This window comes from Electrona antarctica (genome assembly GCF_951216825.1).
Source record: "Electrona antarctica genome assembly, chromosome: 5".
Taxonomy (NCBI): domain Eukaryota; kingdom Metazoa; phylum Chordata; class Actinopteri; order Myctophiformes; family Myctophidae; genus Electrona; species Electrona antarctica.
This window is the reverse complement of record NC_136810.1, coordinates 42,706,279-42,732,373: the sequence shown is the minus strand read 5'-3', so window position 1 is coordinate 42,732,373 and position 26,095 is coordinate 42,706,279. Positions and strand designations below refer to the sequence as shown.

Here is a 26,095-nt window from a genome sequence, read left to right as displayed (position 1 = left end):
CTGACTTCGCAAGGATGCGGTGAGCGTTATGTTGAGCTGTCACTCTCCTCTCATCTCCTCTCCGACCGGTGGTAACTCCTGTTCACGACTCCAGGAGGCTGGTTTGTTATGGCTCTGACGTCAGTAAAGAGCTACAACGAAGCTGTCTGCTGTCATGTCAAGACTCTACTATAAAAGCCGACTTTGAGGAAGGAGGCAGGAGGAGGACTCAAGTGTGGCTGTCTTTGAAGATCATAGCTCAGCTCCAAACATGCAGATTCTGAGCCTCACGCCCACCGTTGTCCTCCAACTGACTTTCTTCGCTGTCTTGCATGGTAAGAACCTTTTGAGCTTTTCTTGGAAGGCCAAAAGCACCATTTATTGTTTAGTTACAGAGACAGCTGCATATACATACTCTTTCAGATAACCAGATTTTCGTCTTCTTCTTTTTGTGTGTGTTGTTTTCAAGAACATTATTTTAATAGACTGACATTTGGAGGGGTGAAAGTAGGGTGAAAGTGGCTTGAAGTTCTGAACTTACCCCAACCTGCATCTCCTCATATTGTTTATGTTTAGTTATACCTTGATGCATCCCTCCATGAACACATGTATGCATTCAATTTATGTATGCCTGTACAGTATTGTGTAGACATTTTAAGCATATGATATGCATATAAAATGATTTATTTAAGTCTATTCATTAATTAATGTCAACATTTGAAATCAATTTCAAACGACAACAATTAGTTTAATTGGAAAGTATAAATTACAAATGTGTAAAAACAGAAACTTTAATATGAATGTCAATATCACACTCAATTGGCTCAGGCTGTTTATTGAGCAGGTGTATATAGACTCTTCTAGAGAATGATAACTTGCCTGCTGACATGTGTAGGCTACAACCTAAACACAATTGTAATTTCATTTAAAAACATCACCTAATTAAAGTTTAACTTTTGTGTTTACTACTTTAGTCTAAACAATTGGCATCCTTGTTATTTTGTGCATGTGCATGTCACATGCATACTGAATGGTGAAACACTTTGCACTTGTCATTCATGTTAACTTTCTTTCAGTTTCAGGTCACAAATGGACATACAATGGTCAGTGTCCTCTAATTGTTTCCTCAACATTTTGTATTTCTACACATATTAGCCTATTAATTTGTTCACCCCCTCCCCACACACACACACACACGCACACGCACGCACACACGCACACACACGCACACACACACACACACACACACACACACACACACACACACACACACACACACACACACACACACACACACACACACCATGTACCACCACCTCCACCCAACAAACAAAAACAAAAGACAGAAAGGCTGAAAGGGTAATAATGAATAATAATAATAATTATTATTATTATTATTATTATTATAATAATAATGATAATAATAATAATACATTTTATTTATAACGCAGTATGTTTGAAACAAATCTCAAAGTGCTATACATCAAGAGAGGAAACAATGCAGTATTTAAAAGGACTAAAAGAAGAATAAGTCACCTATACATGGTCACCTAGACCTGGTCACCTAAAAGCACACAGGGCATCTAAAAGTCCAACTATAGGCAAATGCCTTGTTAAAAAGAACAGTAACCATAGTTAACTTGTATTTGTTTGTCTGTAAAGGTCTGAGTCATAGTATTGTTAGTGCATATAGCCTGCAGTGGTTGGCAAATCTGATGAGTTTTAAAAACCATTGTTTCGCCTTCCTATGACACAATGCAATTAGACAGCACGGAATACTGCCACCACCTCACTTTGACCACTTAAACTTGTAAACTGGCCCCAAGTTAGCCGGTCTACAAGCTCACAACATCAGAATAGGGATGCTGGGGTTCAAGTGGTAAAAGCCTGATTTCTACGTTGCCGTACAACAGCGCGTTGTGCCGCATGTGTTGATGTGCTATATTATATTAAGCCACGTGACACTGTCGTACGACATGCAGAGCATAATTTAAGTGCAACACTATAGACTAGAGAGCTCTGCAATTACATTTCATAAGTGGTTGCCTTGCCTGCCGTTGGCTTTGTGGCTTAAAGGTTGTATGTGAACGGCTTCTTGAACCATACCATGACAAGCTCTTACATAAACAAAGGCACCAGAGACGACCACTTGATGTGTCACTGGTTTTCAACAGCCTGTAGGCGACACCTGTCCCCAGGGACACGATGTTAGACGGAATTAATAGAGAAATACAATCATTGTGCAATTGTCCCTAAATGAATTATTTTGTTAAATATTGTTTACAATATGCACAAATGTATATCCTAATCCACTGCACTGTTTAAGATGTGAAGTTGTGTTGCACAATTAAGTCGAATATGAATGATTGTCTCCACCAGGCCGAAGGCATGGGGAGAGAGTATGTTTTGCACTCCGTCCGTGTGTGTGTCCGTCCGTCCGTGTGTGTGTCCTTCCGTCCGTCTGTGTACAGCTAATCTCCGGCACCGTTAACCCGGCCGATGCCAAACTTTGCACACACACTCCCTGGATGCCAACGATGAACCTCTGCCCCACATTTTCCAGAACGGCCAGTTATAGCGCCACCATGAGGCAGCTTTTCACATTTTTGACCTACAACTGCACCGATCTGCGTGAAACGTTGCATGCACACTCCCTAGAGGCCAAGGACAAACCTTTGACCTGCATTTTCCGCATCTGCCTTTTATAGCGCCACCAGGAGGCCGACTTTTGTAAAACACATTTTTTGATATTACTCCTCCAGATTCTGTCCAAAAATCTCACAAATCGTTACACAGTATCTCTATGGTCATGTGCTCAAGTTGGATCTGTCCGATATTTCATATTCCATCCTAATTGGCTATAATTGGCTTTCACAGTTTGCAAGATTGCCCCGTTTTGAACAATAGCCTCAAATCATGAACGCAGCATGCAATTTACGTGAAATCTTTCACACTTTTTCTTACTAGGCTGAGGAATATATCCCACCCTTTTCACATTGGCCTGTTATAGCGCCACCAACAGGTTGATTTTTGCAAAACACATTTTTGGAACAAAATGCCTCAAATCATCAAAAAAACAAAAAAACATCCTCCTAAACATCCTTGCCAAACATCACACACACTCCTATCCTCCTGGTGGAGACCTGTGCCCGGAAGGGCACTTTTTCTAGTTTGAAATGTTATGCTAAAGAAAATCACACTTTTTTTTAACTTTTTTTTTTACATTATTAAAATCCATAGACGTGACATGATTTCCAAAATCCTAAAAGTTTTCTGAAAACCTATATGTTTCTATATCAGTGATGCTCAAAATACAGAATGATCTGTATTTGGCTGCCGACCCCCATCTGAAAATATGTTTTTCCAGGGGACCCCCTCCCCCCCAGAAGCAAAGATTTGAGTTAAAAACGTTCGCTCTGAAAGAATATTCAAAGATGTGCGCCACTACACATTTTTACGATTTTTCAAAAATAGCTAAACACCAAAAGGGGTTCCCGTCTTGGATGGGATACAGTTCTTGAGTGCAATGTGGAAGATTTAATTACTGGTTACAAACAATCAAAGCACACAGAGATGTCCACAGCAGTTTACAGGCCTGACGGCCATCCTCACCTCCAGCACTCTGGGGGAGGACACTAGTGTATTCTCACGCAAAATAAATCATTATGAATTAATATATATTTTAATCCTGACCAGTGGTGTCACACAGAGCTGCATGGTATACATCCTGGCCAGTGGTGTCACACAGAGCTGCATGGTATACATCCTGACCAGTGGTGTCACACATGCAGACACCAGTGGTTCCCAAACGTTTCAGCTCAAGACCCAAAAGAGAGATTAGACATTTGCCCAAACGGGACCCAAACTAGTGGAAACAGCAGATCTACAAGCTCACAACGTGTCGCTTTGCGGCGCGTTGTGAGCTTGTAGATCGGCTATTTTCACCACTTCATAATTATTTTTATTTTTATTTATGGAACGTCTTAGATTTGTCTGTTTGGTTGTTTTAAAATGTATACAATTTAAAAATAATAATATATTTAAAAAAACTAAATCTTTTGAAATATATGTATTTTTTCAACTGTAGGTCAAATAAAAGGGGATTTTTACTCAAGTCGTGACCCATAAAAATTGGTCCGTGACCCACAAATGGGTCTCGACCCAGTGTTTCAGAACCAGTGAACCACTACACAAATCTGGAGGGACTCTTGCTGAATTTACATAACAGAATGCCAAGGTTAAAAAAAAACTACAAGCAGTCAAGCTGTGCTAAAGGACACTGAAGGGCCACCACAGGCCACTGGCGTGATCACGAGAGGGCATGTTGGCTCTAATTAAAACAGCAAATGAACTGGACACTGGGGTAATTATAGCCATAAGAATAACTTAAGTTTCTTATTATAGGGAATACTTTGCCCAGCTTGAACTTTGAGCTTTTCCCTTGAGCAAACTGCATGTATGCAGTGACTTCACACTCACATAATTCTCTTGGTGCCTTTCATCATGTCATGTAGAATCAATTCAAATCTCTCTCTGTTATGTGACAGAGGTGGTGGTGGTGGTGGTGGTGGGGGGGGGCGGCATCTGTATCATTCATGCTTGCTTACTGATATTCATCTGGCATATGCTGAATGGTGGATTCCTTAAATGGACGCTGAATGGACAAACTGTCATAATGTAACAGTGATGTGAACACACAGCTACATTCAGCACACTTTCTCTTTGTCTATTCAGCTAACTGTTGAGTGTTGGCACTGTTCTATGGGGACATTCTTAGTTTCTACTGGAAGGCAGCATCTATCTAGCAGAAAAGCCCAGTATGCATGCAGCCCCATTCTTTTGTCAACTCGCCAAATTTAAATATCACACACATAAATAGCTTCCTGATTTGTTTTTCTTCTCTAAATCAATTTGCAATGAGTATTTCCTTTCTCTGATTTCCAGGACCGCTGTGCACTGTTGTCTCCCCTTCAGGCACTCTTTCCTTGGCCAAAGACAGCGCTTACGAGCAGAGGTCCCATAAAGTGCGCAACTGCATCTGCAACAGTGGCCATTTTTGGTGTTGCGTTGCGTGCTTTATAGTAACCTCTCATTAGGAAAGAGAGAGAAATTCTCATTGGTTAGCCCCATTAGCATGCATTCAACCACGTGGTCCTTTTTTATATAGATAGGAAAAATATCACTCCCGTGTGAAGGGAGGGGCGTGAAACATACCTTAGTTACGTCACCAAGAATGGTGGTCCCTTGGCCAAGGGTTTCCACCGACATACCGACAGCCGATTTGCTCAGACACATATGAAATTCTCCATTCATTGTCAATGGCATTTAATGTTTGTGTTAAGATATAATCTACACTATAGCTGTTTATAGGAGGGGTGAGCTCCCCTCAATAATCAGAAACATCAATTTATACATCCATTTAAATGCTTTGCAGTAAAGGTACTTGTATACCAAGAGGTACTTGTCAACCTACCTCAAACCCAAACCTAACCCTAACCCTAAGCACGGGAGCAGCGCATGTTTGACCGCATGTCCGGCCGTTGTTTCCGCATGTCGGTCCGTTGGTGTGTCTAATCTGCGTGTGCATCCCTTGCATTTGGGCAGTGACAAGTACAGTTTTATTTTGGTAATTGTTGTGTCATTGGTACTATACTGCAGGGCCAGAAGGAGAGCACCATTGGCCAAAGCATTACCCTTTCTGTGGAGGAACATTCCAGTCTCCAATAGACATCAAGACAGAGCTGCTAAGGTTTGACCCTACGTTGAGACCCATCGAGCCTCACAACTACAACCTGTCAGCCTATGAGGAACTTACTCTGGGAAACAATGGACATTCACGTAAGTCACACAATTTGATCCATGAAATGCATCACAACTAGGGGTGTAACGGTACATTTTAACAGCGATACGTTACGTATCACAATACATGGTTGACGATACGATACATGGACGATATTGGTTCATTATGGCGAAATTCAATGATTTGAAATTGATACAGTAACTATTTAGCAAATACGTTAAATTTGTGTGAAACTTGTGGATAGTACTTAGTATTGATTAAATTGATTATTTCCATTGCAAAACGATACGATACAAAGTCAAACGATGCGATACGATATTTACTGTTTACATATCGATATACTTCGATTTTTTTAAATTCAAATCGATATTTTGATACAGTTTCTATATCGTTACACATGTGATGCTGTGATGCAGTACAATAAGTGAGCAGTTGCCCAGGCTCATGGGCTACTATAGTTAAAATGCCACACATTTCCTACTGTTCTATTAACCTTATTGAATATTCAGTAAAACCTGAAACTGGACTTATTAACACACACTCACATTAGGTTTGGACCAGATAAATGCCTGAGAACTGCTTTATTGTCTTAGTGGCCTAATTCCTGGGTCAACATAAAGAAAATTATAGGAGGCTCCACTTTCTGCATCAACCGCAGCAATTTTCGGTAATAACTCTTATTATCTTTGCTGGCCTTTCACCCAAAGTAAGCGCACCATGTTTAGTCTTGGAAAGCAGAGACTAGTCAGTGGCCTTACAGTGTCTGGTGTGTCACAAAAAATGTACTCTGTATCAGTTTTAGTTCATCAATTTTTTTCAATATCTATTTGTAACACACACTTTAACATAGCTACATCCAAATATAGCTTATGTTACAAACAATAGACAGCAAACAGTTTACCCACACACCACAGAAGCCCTATTTATTTTAATTACTTGGGAACAAGAAAGTGTTTATTCTTCAAAATTGCACTATTTTGCATTGTATCATTATGCTTTATTTGAACAGAGAATAATGCTGTGTGTCAAAGTTGGGTAGACTGCAGCACAACAGACCAAAACTGTTACCTCTTGCTTGAGGCTTGTCGAGGGGCCATGGCGCAGAAAAATGCTACGTATAAGTAATTACTTGCGCAAGCAGAGTAGGCCATGTATGGCCTACTTGTGTGCAAGGCGCAAGTTGGCACCTCGACAGAGTGCATTTCTTTTCTTTTTTTTAAAGATATTGTTTTTGCGGCTTACGCCTTTTATTGGTTTTTGAAGGGACAGACAGTAGGCTGACAGGAAACGGGAGAGAGATGGGGGAAGACATGCAGTAAAGGCCGTGTCGGGCTCGGGAGTCGAACCCGCGGCACACTGCGACTGGATTACCAGTCGGGTGCCCAGACGGTTACGCCACCGCCTGGGCGACAGAGTGCATTTCTAGTTTAAAATGGCATCTACAGGCTAATATGTCTGTAATGTCATGCCCTATGTTCGTCAGAGCATTACAATGGCTGTGACATCAGCAGAGATAAATTGGCACCTACCAGCATTCACTGTTTCACCACCTGCCATCAACTGTGCAGACCAGACAAATGCTTATGCGTGTATGTCTGCCATCAGCTGAGTGGTATTATCAGTGTGACTTGTGTCCCTAAAATATGCAGAGATAGCAATTTTACTGTTGAGCATATAGGCAGGGGACACGCCACTATACTGTATCAAACATAAATATTTTGGAAAAATAGGAACTTTGATTACACAGAAAGAAATGTGTACATTTTTGATAGACTGTGTGATTCTTTACATTTTGTCGATTGGTCCTGTTTAGATAACCACGTTTAAAGGACCTATAACATAAAATTCAACTTTTTCCATTTCTTTTATGTTTTTGGGGCTCCCATATGTGTTTTCTATCCCCACAAATAACCAATTTTGAACAATCAGGCTTTCATATCATATGGGTGCTTTAATGGAAATTGCTCTCAGGAACAGCTCAACTGATTTTGGCCTCATCGTGATGTCATCAATGTCACCCTACTTTGTATAATTCCACCTCTTCTTCAGTCTTCAGTTCCAAATGTGCATTTCCACTTTGGTTACAATGTCCACCATTGTTGATTTTCCAAGCTGGCATGGAATGGAAACAAGCCTGGTTTTATCTAGCATCAGTATTTTAATGACTCAAATATTAAATAATCTGCATATCAGCACCCCCAAAACCTCAGGACATTGTGGTACTGCAGCTAAAACTGCTTTCAAAGTCCAGAAATAAATGACAAGGACTGGTTATATCAGAGTGGTGATTGAGGCTCAAACCATTAGAAATAACTTTGAGGGACATAGACAATATGATATTAAATATTAAAAGCAGTTTTAAAATGCATGTTATTTGCACTTTAACCTGTTTAGATAATCATGCCCGCTCATTTATTTAATATCTAAAAATAACACTAGTGAGGGGCACCAAGAGTTTTGGGGGCATGTTGATGTTCTCATGTCTGTGAAAAATTAAATAAATATATTACAAAATGTAGTTATATCAGCGAGATGACGTCTGACGTTGTGATACTTTACCCTAAACAAATATTAAAGTCCATAGACTTGGCTGGCATAAATTATATTTACATTAAAATCCATAGACTTTGGACATTTATAATTAGGCTCTTGACAAACATTAGACTTGTTAATCAATCAATCAATTCAATCAATCAATCAATCAAAAGTCTACTAGCCTATGACGTAAGTTTGGAAAGCCATGCATTGGATGGGCGATAGTGCCCCTCAAAAAACGGAACCTGGAGTTGCACGGTAGGTCAAACACTAGTTCTCCACAGACACCTTTTTTGGCATCTAACTACTTCCACATACTTTGTGCTAGAAATCTACGGCTCCTAGTGTTGCGCGGGCCGGCTTTTTTGCATAACGCGCCCGTCCCGTCCCGCCACAGGAGCTAGCCCTGGTCCAGTGCTTACAGCGAGTAGAGCGAGTCTCTCTCTCGCTCTACTCTAGAGATGGGATTTATGGCTCTTTGAAGGGAGCCGGATCTCTGGGATCCGTTCCTTTCAGAGAGTCGTTCAAAAGACTGGCTCTTTTGAACGACGTTCCCGATGGGTGGGGGGGGGGGCAATATCTGCCCAGGGCCTCCCTAGTGACTCCCCACTCCCCAGTGCCTCCCCAGTGTCTCCCCAGTGCCCAGTGTCCCCCCCAGTGCCTCCCCAGTGTCCCCCCCAGTGTATCCTGCTTAGGGCGCCAGCTTGCTTATGACCGGCCCTGGTTGAAACCCCCCTGCCCCCCTCCTCCTCTAAAAAGGAACGGCTCCCTACTGTGAACCGGATCCCATCGTTCCTTTCAAAGAGCCGTTCAAATGATCCGACTCGTTCACGAACGTCACATCTCTACTCGCTGTAAGCACTGGACCAGGGCTACACAGGAGCCATCCCGCACCAACCTGCCCTGCAAAACAATATATTAATCAACAACCCGCCCGCCCCGTGGCCCGCAAAAACAAAGAAAACGCTATTCATATTAAGTTTCGCATTGCATGCATAATCGCATTTGCTTGATTGCCAGAGAGAGAGAGAGAGAGAGAGAGAGAGTGGGGGGGACGGTCCCTCGGACGAACATAAAACTTAAGCCCAACACTTATACACATACGTGACATGACATAGGCTGCCGCCTATCTGTTTCGGAACGGTTCACTTCATTCAGCATCAGCATGCAGTGTAGCTCTCCACTCGAAATGAATGAATCTCTGCATGTTCTCATTTTAGTTTCGATTGTGCCTATACTTCGACTTTGTTGCGCGGCAGCGGTACCACACACCCAAAATAGCCACTCTACAAGCTCACAACGCATCGCCTGCGACGCATTGTGAGCTTGCAGATCCTATAATTCTGTGTGTGCGCACTGTATTTCTCTTTTTACATTTTTGAGTGGTGTAAACCACTCCTACAACTGGCTTTGTTAGTCTGTGCAGAAAAAATGAGCATGGTTGCTATGTTCACCCTGTTCACCCGGGTGTGATTTCATTACGTCAGACATGATTTCATTACGTCAGACAGGCTATATAAGACCTTACACCACTCAGTTCACAGGGTGTGATTTTTGAGTGGTGTAAACCACTCCTACAACTGGCTTTGTTAGTCTGTGCAGAAAAAATGAGCATGGTTGCTATGTTCACCCTGTTCACCCGGGTGTGATTTCATTACGTCAGACATGATTTAATTACGTCAGACAGGCTATATAAGACCTTACACCACTCAGTTCACACGGGTGTGATTATTTTATTTTGTAAAGGTTTTAGGTCAGATCTTTTTAGGTTCACACAGAGGTGCACTGTGGTTGCTATGACAATGCATTCAAACCTCTGCTGCTTCCTTGGGGCGGCAGTGAATACGTCACCATCCATCATCAATGGATCAGAGAATGTTCTACTGTACATCATATACATTGCAGGTTTTCAGCGAGCCCGCGCAGTTTCTGCAGGAACTGCTTTTCTAGTTGATTATACCTAAAATTCCCATTCTCTATGTTTGGGCTTTTTTTCTTTTCTTTTTTTTGTCCCTCTCCACAGTGCAATTGTCCCTTCCCTCCAGGATGTATATCTCTGGTCTGCCTCATCGTTACACCGCAGCCCAGCTCCATTTCCACTGGGGTTCCTCCAACAGGCCGGCTGGCTCTGAGCACACAGTCAAGGGCCACCAGTTTGCAGCAGAGGTAACCAGCATTGAACATCACTGTTTATTCTTCTTCTACTTCTTTCATGTATCATCCTCAAATGTCCAACTCAGTATCGAGTAGCCACGTCCCCTTGTCTCTGGTCCCACGTGGAAGAGGCCGGCCTCCGAAGGTGGTCTGTACAGGGGGCAGGTGTTAATTATGTGTTCGGCAGACTGCTCAGGCTCACCACACTCGCATACTGTCAAGCCCCACTTTGTTGATTTGAAGCAGCCGACTCCAGTGTGTAGGCGGTAGGGTCCATTGCCGGCGTGGTAGGTCCTCTCCTTCACCCGGGTCACAGATGTAGCAGTGGATACAGGAGTGCCCAGCAGACTCCCACTCCTGCTTCCAGGATGCCGCCAGCCATGCACTGGTGGATAAGTCCTCTGGGATGGAACGTAGCATCTCTTGTGCCGCCGTCGAGTCTGTTTGGAGGCTTTATTTCCACTGTAGTGTTGTGCAGGATATGTCGTGCATCTTGGCTTTCCTTGCTATAGCTTGATGGTGGCAGCCTCTCGTCGGAGGCCGGCCGGGGCAATTCCTGCAAGGACTGGCAGGTAGGACACAGGACTGTTCATTCTTGAGAGCTGGTATAATCACATTGCTTTGGAGATGTAGACAAATTGTTTGATAGTCTGATGACTGCACTATATGTGACATCTTCAGAGTCAAACGACGTGCCATGTTGTGAGATTTTAGATCGGATATTTTCTCTACGAAACACTGTCTCGCAGCACAGTATAAATAGGTTTTAAGAGTTGCCTGTCTACATATTTCAGTCTCGTGGCAGATGTGCAGTTGAAGCAGTAGCATCCAAATACAGAAACCTCTTATCTTGCATCTTTATAGTATAATTGAATGCTTGTACTGTATAAAACGTTTGAAGCCATGATTCATTCTAATTAAAGAGGCGTGTAACATTATAGGCCAAAGAAGATATGATACATTTCAGCCAATGGGTGACAGAAAGAGCTCACAGCTATGCTTACCATTGTCTTTTTAAAATAAAGGACCACAAGACATTGCAGTGTATGTGATGTCTAGGATTGAGTCAATCTCTGCCACAGTGGGCCTAATTGTCTCCACCAGGCCGAAGGCATGGGGAGAGAGTATGTTTTGCACTCCGTCCGTGTGTGTGTGTGTGTGTGTGTCCGTCCTTCCTTCCGTCCGTCCGTTACCAGCTAATCTCCGGCACCGTTAACCCGGTCGCTGCCAAACTTTGCACACACACTCCCTGGATGCCAACGATGAACCTCTGCCCCACATTTTAGTAATTTGAAAAATGGAAAACATCTGAAAGAAAATGTCGTACAGTCAACCACATCAAGTAGTGGACAAGGGGCAGCCAAACCTTATCAAATTGTTTCTCCCTGTTTCTCAGGAAATACCTTATTCTCTCAAGATGAAGCGTACTAGTCATTTCATTTAGCCAATGCTTAAATGCAGGAGCCTCCTCCTTTTTCCAGTGTGTCAAAATTAGTTTTTTTGCTGTAATCAGACCATATGAGAAGAGTTGTTTCTGTGCTCTCGTCAACCTAGGCATGGAGTCTGACAAACCCAGAATAATTAGTACAGGATCGGGGTCAATATGAATACTCAAAATATCAGAGAGTGTCTCAAATATCTTAATCCAATATCTTTGTATCCGAGGGCAAAGGGCGAAGCTGTGAAGAAGATTTGCATCTATTGCATTACATTTGTCACAGTGCGAAGAAATATCTGGGTATATGTTATGTAATTTTAATTTGGAATAATGGAGTCTATGTATGACTCGAAACTGGACAAGGCAATGTCTGGAGTTGATAGAGCACGCATTAATTTCTTCAAGGCTGTCTTCCCAGAGCTCGTCTGAAATTGAAGTCCCCAGCTCATTTTCCCATGCCAATTTAATAGCTGATGTAGTAGGTAGGTTTGCCACTTGAAATGATTCATAAAGATGTGACACCCTCACGTCTGGTACTATATTATTAAGAAGGAACTTATCTAGGGATGAAGGTGTAGCTCTCTCAAAAGTGGGAGAAAAGTTACGGATGTAGTTCGTAACCTGTAGAAACCTAAAAAGGTTACTCCTAGGGAGTCTATATTTTTCCTGCAGTTGAGCAAATGAGGCAAAAGTTTCACCTATATATAAGTCACCAATTGTGCGTATACCCAAACGCTTCCACTGTGCAAATGAAGTGTATATTTGTACGTCTCTAAATGTTCTGATGAATTGAAAAAGGTGGACCCTGTTGTAAACAAGTGTAATGCTTTATCAGTGTGTCGTCCACAGTAACAGTCTTTGTATTGAGTTGTGCTTTCATGTGAAATGTACCCATTCTGCAAACTGTTAATAAACACTTCAATCAATCAATCAATGCATTTGACTGTCTTGTCAGATAGTTACTGTACATGCGTCGAAAGGCGAATATGTATACCTCTGTACAATGTAACCATCACTTTCTGCAGGGTTTTTAAGGCATTCGATTAGAGTATTAGATTATTAATATGTTTGGGGTTTTCAACCTCCTCCTCCTCTGTCCTATTTCACGTGTCAAGCTCAGTAGGCAATCCATGCACACCAGGATGAGTCATGCAGTTTGCTGCATTTTACTTTTGATACTTGGAAATAAGAAATAATTTGACTTAAGCATCTGGAAAGAACGCTGCCACATATCACGGATAGTGATAAAAATAAAAGGTGCATTTTTATCTATAATTTTGCATTTAATTGGAATCACCACGGGGAGAGGCATGTTACAACATGTGGCCAGTTATAGGGATCATGGTCCTGCTGTAGAGCAGTAGAGGAACCACATTTAAAGCATTGTGGTTTGACCTACGTTTGTCAGTGGACACGTAGAGCGTGTGCGTCTCCAGGCTCCAGAACCACAGTCTCTTACTTCCCTTGATGACATGTTGTATTGGAAGGAATGGCGGAAAATTGAACATTTCCCAGAAAATGTGGAATTGTCCCCATTTTTCCCCAGGGACAGAGCATAGCTAGTCCATAAATACCATCTCATCGCCACGTGCATAGTTACCTATAGTCTACTTGCCTGCCTTTGTGGTGGTACATAAAATACAGTACATGCATTATCTACTCTTGTCGTAAATTGTGATAGACCACCCACTGGAGTATACACACTGTGAAACCCCCAGTGTTAAATTAACCCAAAAAGAGGGTACAAAAGAAAACCAACAAGCTAACACTAAGAATGTTACTGTGCAGTTCCACTGTTTTATATGTGTTCTTTTCATTTAGAGCCAGATCGACTTCTCACCAGCATGCCAATATTTTAACGTGATATTGCCAACCATGTCACTTCCAAATCCAATTAACACTTAGAGTATATGTGCAAACCATGCTATGTTTAGTGCAACACTTTGCAAGAAGCTGCTGTTTATAAAGTCTTTAAAGCGGAGAGAATAATGTGAGCTAAAGATACAGTAGCAGAGATATCTTTGAGATTAAGCTCTTACTGAAAGAACTTTAAAATGAACTTGGGGTTGATTTGTTTCCCTTTACATTCACAGATGCATGTTGTGCACTTTAATTCGGACAAGTACCACAATATTTCCATGGCAATGGACAAATCTGATGGCCTGGCAGTGCTGGGGGTCCTGATTGAGGTGAGCACCCTTTGGCTGGGGGCAGGGGGGGGTGGAACGTAGAGTGAACTCGGTTCATAATGCATTGTGAACGCATCCCTCTAACAGTGCCTCCTACACAGGTTGGCGAGTTCAATCCATCCTTTGAGAAGTTCCTGAGGTTCATCAATGGTATCAAATACAGAGGTAAGCTTAATGTGACTTCATTGGAACAATTCACATGCATACTGTATATCGTATACCCAGTATACGGTTTATTATATTTATTATTTATTTTGCAAATGAATAGCTGGAAAATGGAAACTAAGAGTTTACATAGAACACATATTACATGCATAAACTTTCCTTAATGGTTTCCGTATTTATTTATGATTTTCTCTATTATTAAGGTTATTGTAGGGGTCCATTTTTATTGGGGGTGGGGAAGGGGGGGAGGGGTCGAGACATGGCCATAGCTTCAGCCAAAAACGTTGAGAACCCCTGCATTAGCCTTCATATGAGTCGATCAGCATTCAACCCTCACCATCACTGCTGCATGCCTCATGTCACCCACACCTGGCAGATCAGAGAGTGAAGGTGGCAGGTTTCAACATCAAAGCACTGCTGCCTGCACTTTTGGATGAATATTACCGCTACGACGGCTCACTGACGACGCCTCCTTGTTACCCTAGCGTGCTGTGGACCGTGTTCAAGAATCATGTAACCATCTCCCACAGACAGGTATTTGACCACCACTGTGAATATAACGTGCATATACAATAGCTAAAATTAAGGAAAGGACTTGATATAAAAGTATGTTTTCAGATTAAGTGATTTTAAAAAGACTTAAGATTTTGCTAGCCTTGCTGCCTTAGATCCTCAGGAATAGGTTGTTGCAACGAATTACATTGTAATGCCTTCTAGCTGTGGAAAATCTCAGTGTCTAATGTGGTTTGTTTTGTTGTACGTGTCTCCCTAGTTTATGAACCTAGCAACTGCCATGTACTCCTCCCATGTCCAAGACTCTGCCCCAGTACCCCTAAATGGCAACTTCAGGAAACCGCAGCTCACTGACAACCGCCTTGTCCTGGTCTCCTTTAAGGACCGTAAGTATGGTCTGCACAATGGGTTTGGTGTGGCCTATTGTTTGAGCACGAGGGTAGAATTTACCGTATGTGATGAAATGGCATAGCATCCGTGCTGCATTGAAATGGCTTATGAACGCAGATGAGTTGTTGTTGTTAATCCTCCTGTCCTCTGCTGGGAAAACACTGTCTGGCACTGGCTTCTGCTTGTACATTATCACCTGCTTGTGGTCAAGCTGTTACCTTCATGTTATTCATAACCATTTGAGAGTTGATTGACATGGATGTTCTTGTTGGAAAGTATGCCGTCCCTCAACTCAGCACAAATGCCTTTTTCCATAATGAGATACTCCACAGCACATAAATCTGTCCTCAAAGGCCTGATTTTAGTCAGCGCTGGCTTACCGCACTGTGTGGACGCAAATACCATACGCTGTGGTATGACAAGAATCTGCATGTTCTCCTCTTCTTCAGAGCTTCCACTTTACAGGGCTTCTGATTCTCTAATGGCAGATCTGTACTGACACGCAGCGGAGCAACCCTTTGCTCTTCTGGCTTTCTTGACGAGTGGTGCTCAGCAGGAGACAGCTCTGTCCTTTCACTGTACCAGCAATGCTTCATGCATGCTGGGCCTGTAGGTCCAAAGGCACACTGTATAGCGTGAGAATATCCTTCGAGCTGGGTTGTTTAACAAGTTGTGATTGGCTTTGTGTCCGATGCAGGCAGAGGACTGCACGGTCCTCTTACAGTTACATCCCCACTGGTGAGGAAGCGAATCATTCAGCAGCTGCTGGTGGGTGACCTGGCAGACCTGGCTGACGAGGGGCTCTACAGGCTCCTACCGCAGGCTGCAGCGAATCCCCCCACCACTAGCAACAAACACAGCCTGTACGGCGGAACCCCGGCCAAGCCCAAACAACAACAACAGTGGTTGAACCCCTCGCTGCACAAGAAGAGCCAGAGTAACCGCTACGTGGGAATGTCGGGGCTGACGGAGGACACGCTCTGCTACGTCTCAGCGGAGCAGGAAATCATGCGTCAGCTGAGGAGATCTCACAGTGAGAGCGAGTTGGTTCAGGCTCTCAGAGATGCCATATTCCCCGAGCTCAACCTCAAGAGTTACCTGGAGTGTAAATCAGATCTCGCCCTCTCCACCGTCAGACTCATTCTCCGCGACCGGCCGACAGACGAGGCTACTGAATTGGAACGCTCTCTGACAAGAGCCACCATGGGGCTGAGGAAGTTCCCCCAAGGAATGACGCAACCTGTGTCACAGTCAAAGTATGAACCTCTCCCACCACTGACAAAGTACAAACCTCTGTCACCACTAGCAAAGAATCAAGGATTCCATCCTGGCACTCTTCCCGGGAAGACCCATGGTGCTCAATTTACCTGGATCCTGCCTATGGAGGTGGAAGACTAGAGAGCTTGCAGACAACATATTGTGCATAGCCCTAAAGCATGCTGGTTTTGTTACATTTCCCAGCAGATGACAATGTGTTCCAGAATGAAAGACTGATGAACACATTGTACTGTAGCCAAAACCTCTCCTGATCAAACTGTCATCGCCTGATGATCCTTTTTGAACAAATTATTTAACATTAAATTATTGTTTGTAGTACATGCACATCGTTGTTCGATATTGTTGATTTACTACATTTGCAGTAGAAATCTATTCCGACGAAGGCACAAGAAATGATAGATACTTGTTGGTCAGGAAGATATTTGTTGTAAGAATGATGAATGAGGAAACGTCTCAAAATGGACATTTTGTCTCTTTGGAGAGCTTTGCATTGCTAAACACTTTAAATGGACCGTGATGCCCATGATGAGGGCAGAACTGTTTTAAGCATTATTGTCTTTTGCCTGGAAATCTGTATACGTGGAGCTGCATGTAATGCACACAGAGACCAGAGACCTGCAAGGAAAATGGTTACTATGCAAACCTTTGTTCTGTGGCAGAGGAATTCTAGTAAGAGGAATAGTAATGGTCTCGGACAATGGACAAGGCAGCTACAGTAAACCATAGGAATTGAGAAAGCTGAAGCGTTTAAAGACCTCTGGTTTCACAATAAGGTGCCGCTCGTCTAAATGCCTTTTAAAATAAGTAACACTGCAAGATGTGCGCTGTTTTCTGAATAAAGGAATTATGTATGAAGCAAACATGGCAGCTCTTTTTCAATACCTTTCTATACCAGGTGCAAAGCATGTTTGAGAAGTGACCAAACCTGAAGCCACAAGGGCAACTCAAACCTCTCACAGAGAGACTGAGGTGATAGAGGGAGGTGTGAAACTGGTGGTCAGTCAACAAACTTATTTTGTTGCATAAAAAATGTAAATGTAATTATTTTGCCAAGTGAGTGGAAACACCTTGGTGACTTACTGATGATTGACTTGCACTTACTACGCCACAATGTGGCTCATTCTGACACTATCCTCATCTAGTGTGTCATGACTCATGACACATATGTGTGATATGTCTTTTCCGTTGTGAATTTCATTTGCATTTTCACTCTTCTCTCTTTTTCTGCAACTCAGATGACCTTTCTTGGATGAACCTTGGTATGTTACTCTTGCGTGTATTTTACATCTTTACTGTCTGTGTTATTAGAGCCCGACCAATGCCAGATTCTTACATTCAACACCAGTCCCAATGTTGGAGAGTCTTAGACCACCGATTACGGATGTTTAGCCGATATCTTTTGTAATAAAAAAGGGCTAAATAAAAAAAAAATTACTGTCGCATTGGCTATTGTTAAAATTTTGATTTTCGAAAATGTTCGATATGCCCAAAATAGGGACACCAAGTTGTAAGTGGTTCAAATTTGGACACAATTATTGCTGATACTGATGTCATCAAATAATGACCGATATATCGGTCGGGCTCTAATCTGTCTGTATACCTTCAGCATGTTGCCCGTTCCTTCACTCATGATGACTCCTTCATCTTAGGTATACTGGCCAAGTTGGCCAACATAATGTCAATTTTACCATAATGCACACTGGACTGTAGGCTACTAAAACATGCTTGTCTTTATCAAATACAGAGTATCAAGTAAAATAAATATTCAAGCACAAAACCCCAGATTACAAGAACATACCTAACTACCTACCTACAGTACCCATCCACTTACCTACCTACCTATACCTTCCCACGTGTATACCTACCTACCTACCTACCTACCTACCTACCTACCCACCCACCCACCCACCCATCCATCCATCCATCCATCCATCCATCCATCCATGCATCCATCCATCTATCTATCTATCTATCTATCTTTTCTTGATGTCTGTTTGTTTATCTATCTGTCTACATTTATTTTGGATTTTATATTTTCAGCGTTAGTTCTCTTACATTGGTTCCGTTGGTCCGTCCACCCAACACCATAACTCCATAAACATATCTCTACTGGGTAGAGATACCAAAGGATGAACCCTTACCATTTGAGTGACATCCTAGCACCACCCTCGGGTCAAAATCAAACTTTGTATCTCATAATCTAACAATTAAGACCTAAGAATAAGACTGATTTGGTGAGTATGCTATAAATGTCCACAGGACACTTTAAATGTTTTTGTTTACAATGTTTTAATCCTTCAGTGAATACACAATATGGCAAATATTGTGTAACACATTTCTTACAAAAGAGTGTCAGTAGAATTTAATTCAACACTATAATCTATAATCTGAACTCACAGATTCTATTGCTGTATATTCAACAAGACTAAGGCTGAGTTTGAGGTCCGTCAGTCAGTGTATCACTCAAAATCCCCATGGGAAAGCCCCCATATATGGTGCCCAGGTCTCGTGACATCACGTGACATGTTGTCGCAATTAAGCCCATATATGGAGATCCCTGAACCCTCAAACCTCAAACCCTTATCTCCATATATAGATATATGTCAGAACCTGTCCAGGTTAATGCATATTTAAATGCGTATTTAAATGTGTATTTAGTAGTAGTAGTTGCTGCGAGAGTGAGGTCTAGCCAACACCAACTCGGGATTCCTGGATCGCTGCCCTCCACAAATTCCTATCCAACATCAGGTTCTTGAGCTCTGCAGTGTTGTTAGCCAAGCTGTCGCGCCGCAGCACGTCTACATAGGTGGAACGCTTCTTTCCCATTTTTTAAATGCGTATTTAAATGCATATTTAAATACGTATTTAAATTAAATGCATATTTAAATGCATATTTAAATGCATACCGGTATTTAAATACGTATTTAAATGCGTATTTAAATGTGTACATAAATAAAATAATAAATAAATAGTCACTTAAATACATTTAATTTTTGCTTTATATATTTCTTTGCATATTTATTTATTTATTTTTGCATTTATTTATTTATTATTACATTTATTCATTTATTTTTAGATATGGCAGTTTTAGCCCTCCATAGTATGGCAGCTGAATCGGTACAGCTGGTGCTCAAGTTCTTTAAAGTTGTGCCTAAAAAGTAATTCTTGGATCGTTGTTTTGACGAATAAGATAGCTGTACAGCACGTTACTTATAAGGTATTACTTACAGCCCTATACTTTGTCATGCGACAAGTAGCGAAAATAGACCTCCCTGTGGATTTGCTATAAAACATCGGTTGATTATTTTTGCCAGTTTGTTGTAGTTGTGATAAGAATCATAATACCTTCTGGACAAACAATGTCAACACGAAGTTGATGATAAAAGACACTTGGCTGGCCTGGGCCGTGGCTCAGCGGTCCAGGCACCTTGGCTGGTAATCCAGTCTGGCAGTGTGCAGCGGGTTCGACTCCCGATCCCGACGGCCTTTACTGCATGTCACCCCTCCATCTCTCTCCCCATTTCCTGTCAGCCTACTGTCTCTTCCTCCATAAAAAATATAAAATAAAGGCGAAAGCCACAAAAAAAAAACATTTAAAAAAAAAGACACTTGGCTAGATGTAGAGTAGCCTAGATGATAAAAGGTAACTTAATAGTCATACTTCTCTAATTTGTATCTTTGTGTTATCAGTTTCCTCACATAGCAAGAACTGCATGTGTCACGCAGTGTGGAAATATGAGATCGATTAATAAGCTGTCTTATTGAATATACACACAGCTTTGAGCACAGATGATAGTAAAAGAGATATATTTTTGCAAGACCAATTGCTGTCATCTGTCTGGTGAATTATGACCAACACACTTTCTCCAGCTATAATTAAACTGACACGTTTGTTTTGTAAAAAACCCAAAACCAAAGAACAAAAAATGTGTTAACACATCATTTGTATAACCACTGAAATGTTCGAAGCGTGCCGGGCATGTGGATTTTGGTTTGGCTTGCGTTTGTTGACTGTTCTTCTCCAATTCTTTATTGTCCCATTAAAAACTCAAAGTCACGCATGTGCACAAATAGGTAGGCTACACAATCATACACTATCCCAATGGCTATATGCATGCACGCCATTTTGGAAAGAACTTGGGCTACTTCCATCTTAGAGTATACAGTATATTTAATAGAGATGTCACCGAGAGGAAACACTGAAGCGCAATGGACATGGTGGCCGAAAGTGGTATTGCAGCTATTGCAGCTCTGTTCCATTCCCAGAAGTCTCATGTGCTGAGTGAGCAACTCAATGCAAGAAGAAGGGGTGAGATCGCCTCATGTGCTGAGTGAGCAACTCAATGCAAGAAGAAGGGGTGAGATCGCCTCATGTGCTGAGTGAGCAACTCAATGCAAGTGGATGGGAGGAGAAATCCGGTGACGTCTCTACAGTATACTCTAAGACAGGGGTGGGCAACTGGCGGCCCGGGGGCCACATGCGGCCCCCACCTTCACTTAATGCGGCCCGCATGTTAATATCAGAATACTGATAAGTATTGATTTCAGCTGTTACAATTCCAAACTCGCTTGAATTACTTCATGACTAGTATTAAATGACTATAGTACTTAATGACTAGTATTAAAATGTTATTGTCTTTTTGTGTCCAATGTAGTTATGTTAACAGTTCATAAAGTTAACATAACTATAACTAAATGCATTTGAAATTCATTAAAAAGGTTACTTTTCAGGATTCCAATTCAAAAATGGCAAAAACGTATTCAGGTTTTCAATTCAAATATAGTAAAAATAGCCGAGTAAAAATACAAGCTCAAAACGCGCCGCAGCGCGACGCGTTTTGAGCTTGTAGATCGGCTATTTTTGCTACGACAAACATGCACTGTGGCGCCTCTGGAGTGAGTGTGGATAATATAGTGGCCCTCTCCATCGTCAAAGTTGCCCACCCCTGCTCTAAGACTTCCATACTTCCTTCACAGGGGTTACCGATGATACTAACGATGGCTCTGTTCCATTCTGGTCAACCAGAGTCAGCTGGGTGCTGCTATTGTGCATGTTGGCTCACTGGAAACACTCTGCTATCCAAATGGCCCCGTATGTGTGTGAAAGTGTACTACAAATGGAACCAAATGGACCTGCAAGGGTCCATTTGGTTCCATTTGTACACTCCCAGAATTATGGGGGTCCTATTAAAAGGTTTGAGAACCACTGCACACCTTATGGAAGCGGCCCGGACGTAGGAAGAGTTATTCAGCGTGCATTACATATAGCCCATTATTTCAGTTCTCCTTGTTGTCCTTATTAGTATTGCTTCCATGCTTTACAGGTGTACTGGTCCCTATAGTGATGGCTTCAGCCCTGGGACTTGTTGTCATTCTCTCTTTAACATGCTGTCTATTAAAGAAATACAGGTAAGGTAAAAGGAAACATCCCACTATCATAACGGTTACAACTACAATCTACAGTGTAGTTAAAACAGATAAATAAGTGCTGTTAATGCTGATAATCAGCAATATCTTTGTGAAAAGCTAACCAAACAACTTGAGTTTAAGTAGCCTAGAGTATTTGAACTTCATGTTTCTATCTGTGTTGTGTAGTATTGTGTAGACTGCAGTGTTTTATTTTCTATATAAGTAAAATAACTGAGAGGTGTAAGGTCTTATATAGACTGATCAGCTGTGGTCTGACGTAATGTCTGACGTAATGAAATCACACCCGGGTGAACTGGGTGACCGTAGCAACCATGCTCATTTTTTTTAGCACAGACAGACAGACAGACAGACAGACAGACAGACAGACACGTAAACTAACAAAGCCAGTCGTAGGAGTGGTTTACACCACTCAAAAATAGTGAGGGGCGCTCTATATCATCGTACATCATCATGACGTAAAATAGACACTATGCCTATTTGCTCAGTAAATACTGAGCAAATACTCTTAAAATTAATGTTTGTGTACACTAAAAGCACTAAAAGCTGGATATAGGAGGGGCTAGCGCCCCTCAAAAATTCAGAAACTTGGAGGGCAGCAGTGATACAGTGAGGTACAGTAAGTAAGAGATGTCACACAAGAGGGAGTGTTATACAGTATTCAGCATAGCTGTGATTATCTTCCTAACTTGGCCTGCGGCCTTGTGTCTGCTGCCAAATCCCAGCCATGCAGAACAGCACAACCATGTCATATTAACCCGGGTACAGAGCTGGAGAACATCTCTGTCACGTTCCCACCTTGGGAAACAATTAGGACCCTGGGAACATAAGACCCTAGGAGAGAGCGTATAGGTATAGCTGAGGAACATGCATGGAACTGGGAGCCTTTCTTATGTTGACCTTATAAAATAAATTACAATTTAGGCATTTAGCAGACGCTCTTAATCCAGAGTGATTTACAGTAAGCAAGAACAAAAACATGCATGGTAGTACATCAAATACATAAACAAATATTCCCCAACAATCATACGTAAGCTATGAACCTAACATCCATCTAACAGTGGAATATCTATGAAATGACCACATCATCATCACCTTTATTTATACTCTGGAGTAAGTTGAGAGCAATTAAGCTCTTATTTTCAACGTAGCCAAATGCTTTTGCCAATGATCACACTCACAGCTACTATAAGGGTTCAAACAGGTTCAACCATTGTATAAACAATGACTTTTAAAGGAATGACTTGCTGGAATTTCAGCAGCCTACATTTTATGGCTGCTGGTTTTAAGACTTCTGGTAAAATAAGGACTATGTTTATAGGGATGTAGTGCACTCATTAGTTGGATTTAATAGGACCAGACTCACTTGCACCACTCTTAGTCACACAAGGGTATGGATTAAATTGAGAGCAAGTCCCCCAGTCGTCCATAGGACCCCCCCCCCCCCCCTCTACAATAATTCTCTTTGCCGAAAATATCTGATCATGTGTAATAACAAGCAGTGTTCTGATTAGCTCAAAATAAACATTACAGTCAGAGCAAGGGAAATTTAAAGAGAGCAAACAACTTCAAATGTACTGTGGTGCTTGAGCGATAATCTGATATTGCTGTGTACGTTTTGTTCTTGCCTCTAAACCATAATTTGTCCAGGACTCACAGCTGGTTTACTTCATGCAGTAAACCACACCAAAGGGTCGGGTTGGGACAAAACAGCTTTGCAACTCATTGCAATGGTGTGGTTTACCTTAAAAACGGTTGTGTTTCAACCCGACCCTTTGGTGTGGTTTGGGCTTTGCCACTTTAGACACATTGGTCATGTACTGTAGCATGATAGTATAGGGGTATTTTGGGGGATTTCCTTTTGATTAATTGATAGTACATTTTATTTCAGGCTATTCTTATGTTTATTTAGGCAAAGGTTCAGTGTGCTTTAACTAATTAAGCCATATAAACAAAAAATCCCACCTATCCCACCTACCTATGACATTCCCAAAATAGGAACGTCAGGCCAGGGTTATTTAAATATTTTTGCTGGTTTAAGGTTAGAAACTGTTGGTGATTCTGAAGGCTGATGGCTGCAATTAATGCACTGCACATACAACATTTTCATAAATAACAGAGGAATAACAAGTATACCTGCATGTTTATCCTCAGATCTGGCGCCCACCAAGAGAAAAACAATGATGTCAGGTACAACATCGGAGAGAAAGATGGCTCATCGGTGTAGTAGCTTGTCGTTCGTACTGGAAGAACACCATTCTAAGCCGGAACCCGCACAGGAAAGAGCCCTATAAAACCTGAACCAGAACCTTCCAAACCCCAGCTAAACCATTGTCTTGTGTTGCATGTGTTCTGTTGTATGGGGCCGTGTGGATGTCCAATATCGCAATAGCAGTATAGCCAGTGCAGAAGGTAAAGTTTGCGTGCAACTCACACATTTTGGAAAGCAAAACTGTTGTTGCTGTATTTCTTTCCCAGTAACATTGCACTTAAACAGTTGTTTTTCGATTTGCTGTTTTGGTTGGTAGGAAGAACACAGTCGCCTGCATGCTGTGGGCAAATTGAAGAGGGTGTTTTTTATGCTGTGTGGCTATTTCCTTTGAGTATAGGAAGGAACAGCTGTCCCCTCTAAAGTCCTCCTCATTCATCCGACATTGTGTGTTGAGTTTCTCACACACAGAAGCAAGGAGAGAACGCTGACATGCATGCATGGCAGGTTTGAAATGGCAACAGATGATTCTCAGGTCAAGTTTGACCCTGTTTGGCCTCTGTGCCCTTTTGCTGTCCAGACATGGTGGAAAGTGCAACCGCAGTCCAAACAATAGGGGGGATAAAGAGTCGACAGACATCCCACTGATGGTAGGGTGGCCCGAGAGAGGGATGGGCTATGCCACAACATGCTTCAACCAACCCTGTACTTAGAGCTGCTCTATAGGTTTTCATAATAAAAGGGCGCTTAGCCTCCCTACAAAACCCAGAACCACACTGTTCCTTCCCTGTGTGAATAATGCAGAGAAAAAGGCTTTTGTTTCTCTGAGCTGTACAGTATGTGGGCTGACCCCGGACCCTGACCTCGCTCTGCCATGGCGATCACAAGACTAAACTCCCCGGCACTTTGCTGACCTTCTCGGGCTGTAGCCTACATACAGTAGAGTACAGTATACTAGAGCAGGGGTGGGCAACTTTGACGATGGAGAGGGCCACTATATTTCCACACTGGTTCTCAATGTCGGTTCCGGGGACCACCAGGGATCCAAATGGAGAGTGTACAATTGGAACCAGTTGTTTAATCATTTGGTTATCAAATGGGGGTCTGTGGGTCCTTGAAATGAATGAGAATCATGTGAATCACTGTTCTAGGTTGTGCCATTTTTTTAAAACTACATTTATGGCTACAGATCCTTGCATGCACATGTATGTTAGGCATGTTAAGACCTTATTTGAAAGACATAACTGAGCCAAATAAACAGATACATTATTTATTGGTTAGTTTCATGGGTTGAGTTTGAAGAAATTCGTAAAATGAGGAATTGCCAATTCAAACTAAATGACAATGTGTCTGGTCTCTTCCCACTGGTTGTTATGAAAGGTAGGCTACATAATGTACTAGTACTAATAAAAATAATTACTGGGTGACTATTTCCCCATAATTAAGTTGTAGTGGTGGCTTTTAATATTCTCCCACACTGCGTCATTTACCAGGCCCCCGACACAGACCATCGTCTGCCCATTGCCACTTGTGGTCTTATCTTACATTGATGTCATGTCTGCTTGCATAGTGTCACAATCATCCCAGCAGAAAAACAAAACCCTATAAATGCTTAATTGTGTTGTCAACTTGTCAGCTTGTAGATCAGCTGTCTTCGGCCGGCGACACCATGCGTGTGACGAAGTGTAAATCGCTTAAAAACAAGGCTTGAAATCAAAATGAGATGGTCGTGATATCTATCTGTTTGTGTGGATCATGCGTTACCGTGCCTCATTCACAGTTATTTGTGACTTGGTAAAGTGCCACTATAGTATTGTTAAGGTGTTACATAACTGTTTACAATAACTTTCATGCAGAATCTGCGATTAAAGTATCATGGTGTTAAAACTGGAGTGTTTTTTTTATTTCCTTACCTTGTCATAGGCGATATCCTTATATTAAAATTGACTACTGGGAGCACGGCGGGCCGCGGGACGACCGGCTGGCAGACTACAGCCACGTTATTAGGACTCAGACAT

The 26,095-nt window shown here is 42.0% G+C and overlaps 1 protein-coding gene and 1 long non-coding RNA gene across 2 annotated transcripts; both read left to right on the top strand.

Annotated features, from left to right (window-relative positions):
* The first annotated feature begins 193 nt into the window (after positions 1-193).
* Positions 194-17,435, top strand: ca12 (carbonic anhydrase XII). The gene is made up of 9 exons (XM_079500746.1): positions 194-314; positions 1,062-1,082; positions 5,638-5,817; positions 10,338-10,480; positions 14,000-14,095; positions 14,197-14,260; positions 14,637-14,794; positions 15,033-15,159; positions 15,861-17,435. The coding sequence occupies exons 1-9, from the start codon at positions 251-253 to the stop codon at positions 16,559-16,561; spliced, it is 1,554 nt and encodes a 517-aa protein (XP_079356872.1). The 5' UTR covers positions 194-250; the 3' UTR covers positions 16,562-17,435.
* A 4,338-nt stretch (positions 17,436-21,773) lies between these two features.
* Positions 21,774-25,881, top strand: LOC306922771. The gene is made up of 3 exons (XR_013789961.1): positions 21,774-21,850; positions 24,023-25,752; positions 25,783-25,881. It is a non-coding gene; the product is annotated as an uncharacterized lncRNA (long non-coding RNA).
* The last annotated feature ends 214 nt before the right edge of the window (positions 25,882-26,095 follow it).

Coding starts and splice junctions, on each gene's coding strand:
- ca12 (XM_079500746.1), top strand. CDS start 251: ATGCAGATTCTGAGCCTCACGCCCACCGTTGTCCTCCAACTGACTTTC. Junction 5,818..10,337: donor GGGAAACAATGGACATTCAC/GTAAGTCACACA, acceptor CCCTCTCCACAG/TGCAATTGTCCCTTCCCTCC. Junction 14,795..15,032: donor TAACCATCTCCCACAGACAG/GTATTTGACCAC, acceptor GTGTCTCCCTAG/TTTATGAACCTAGCAACTGC.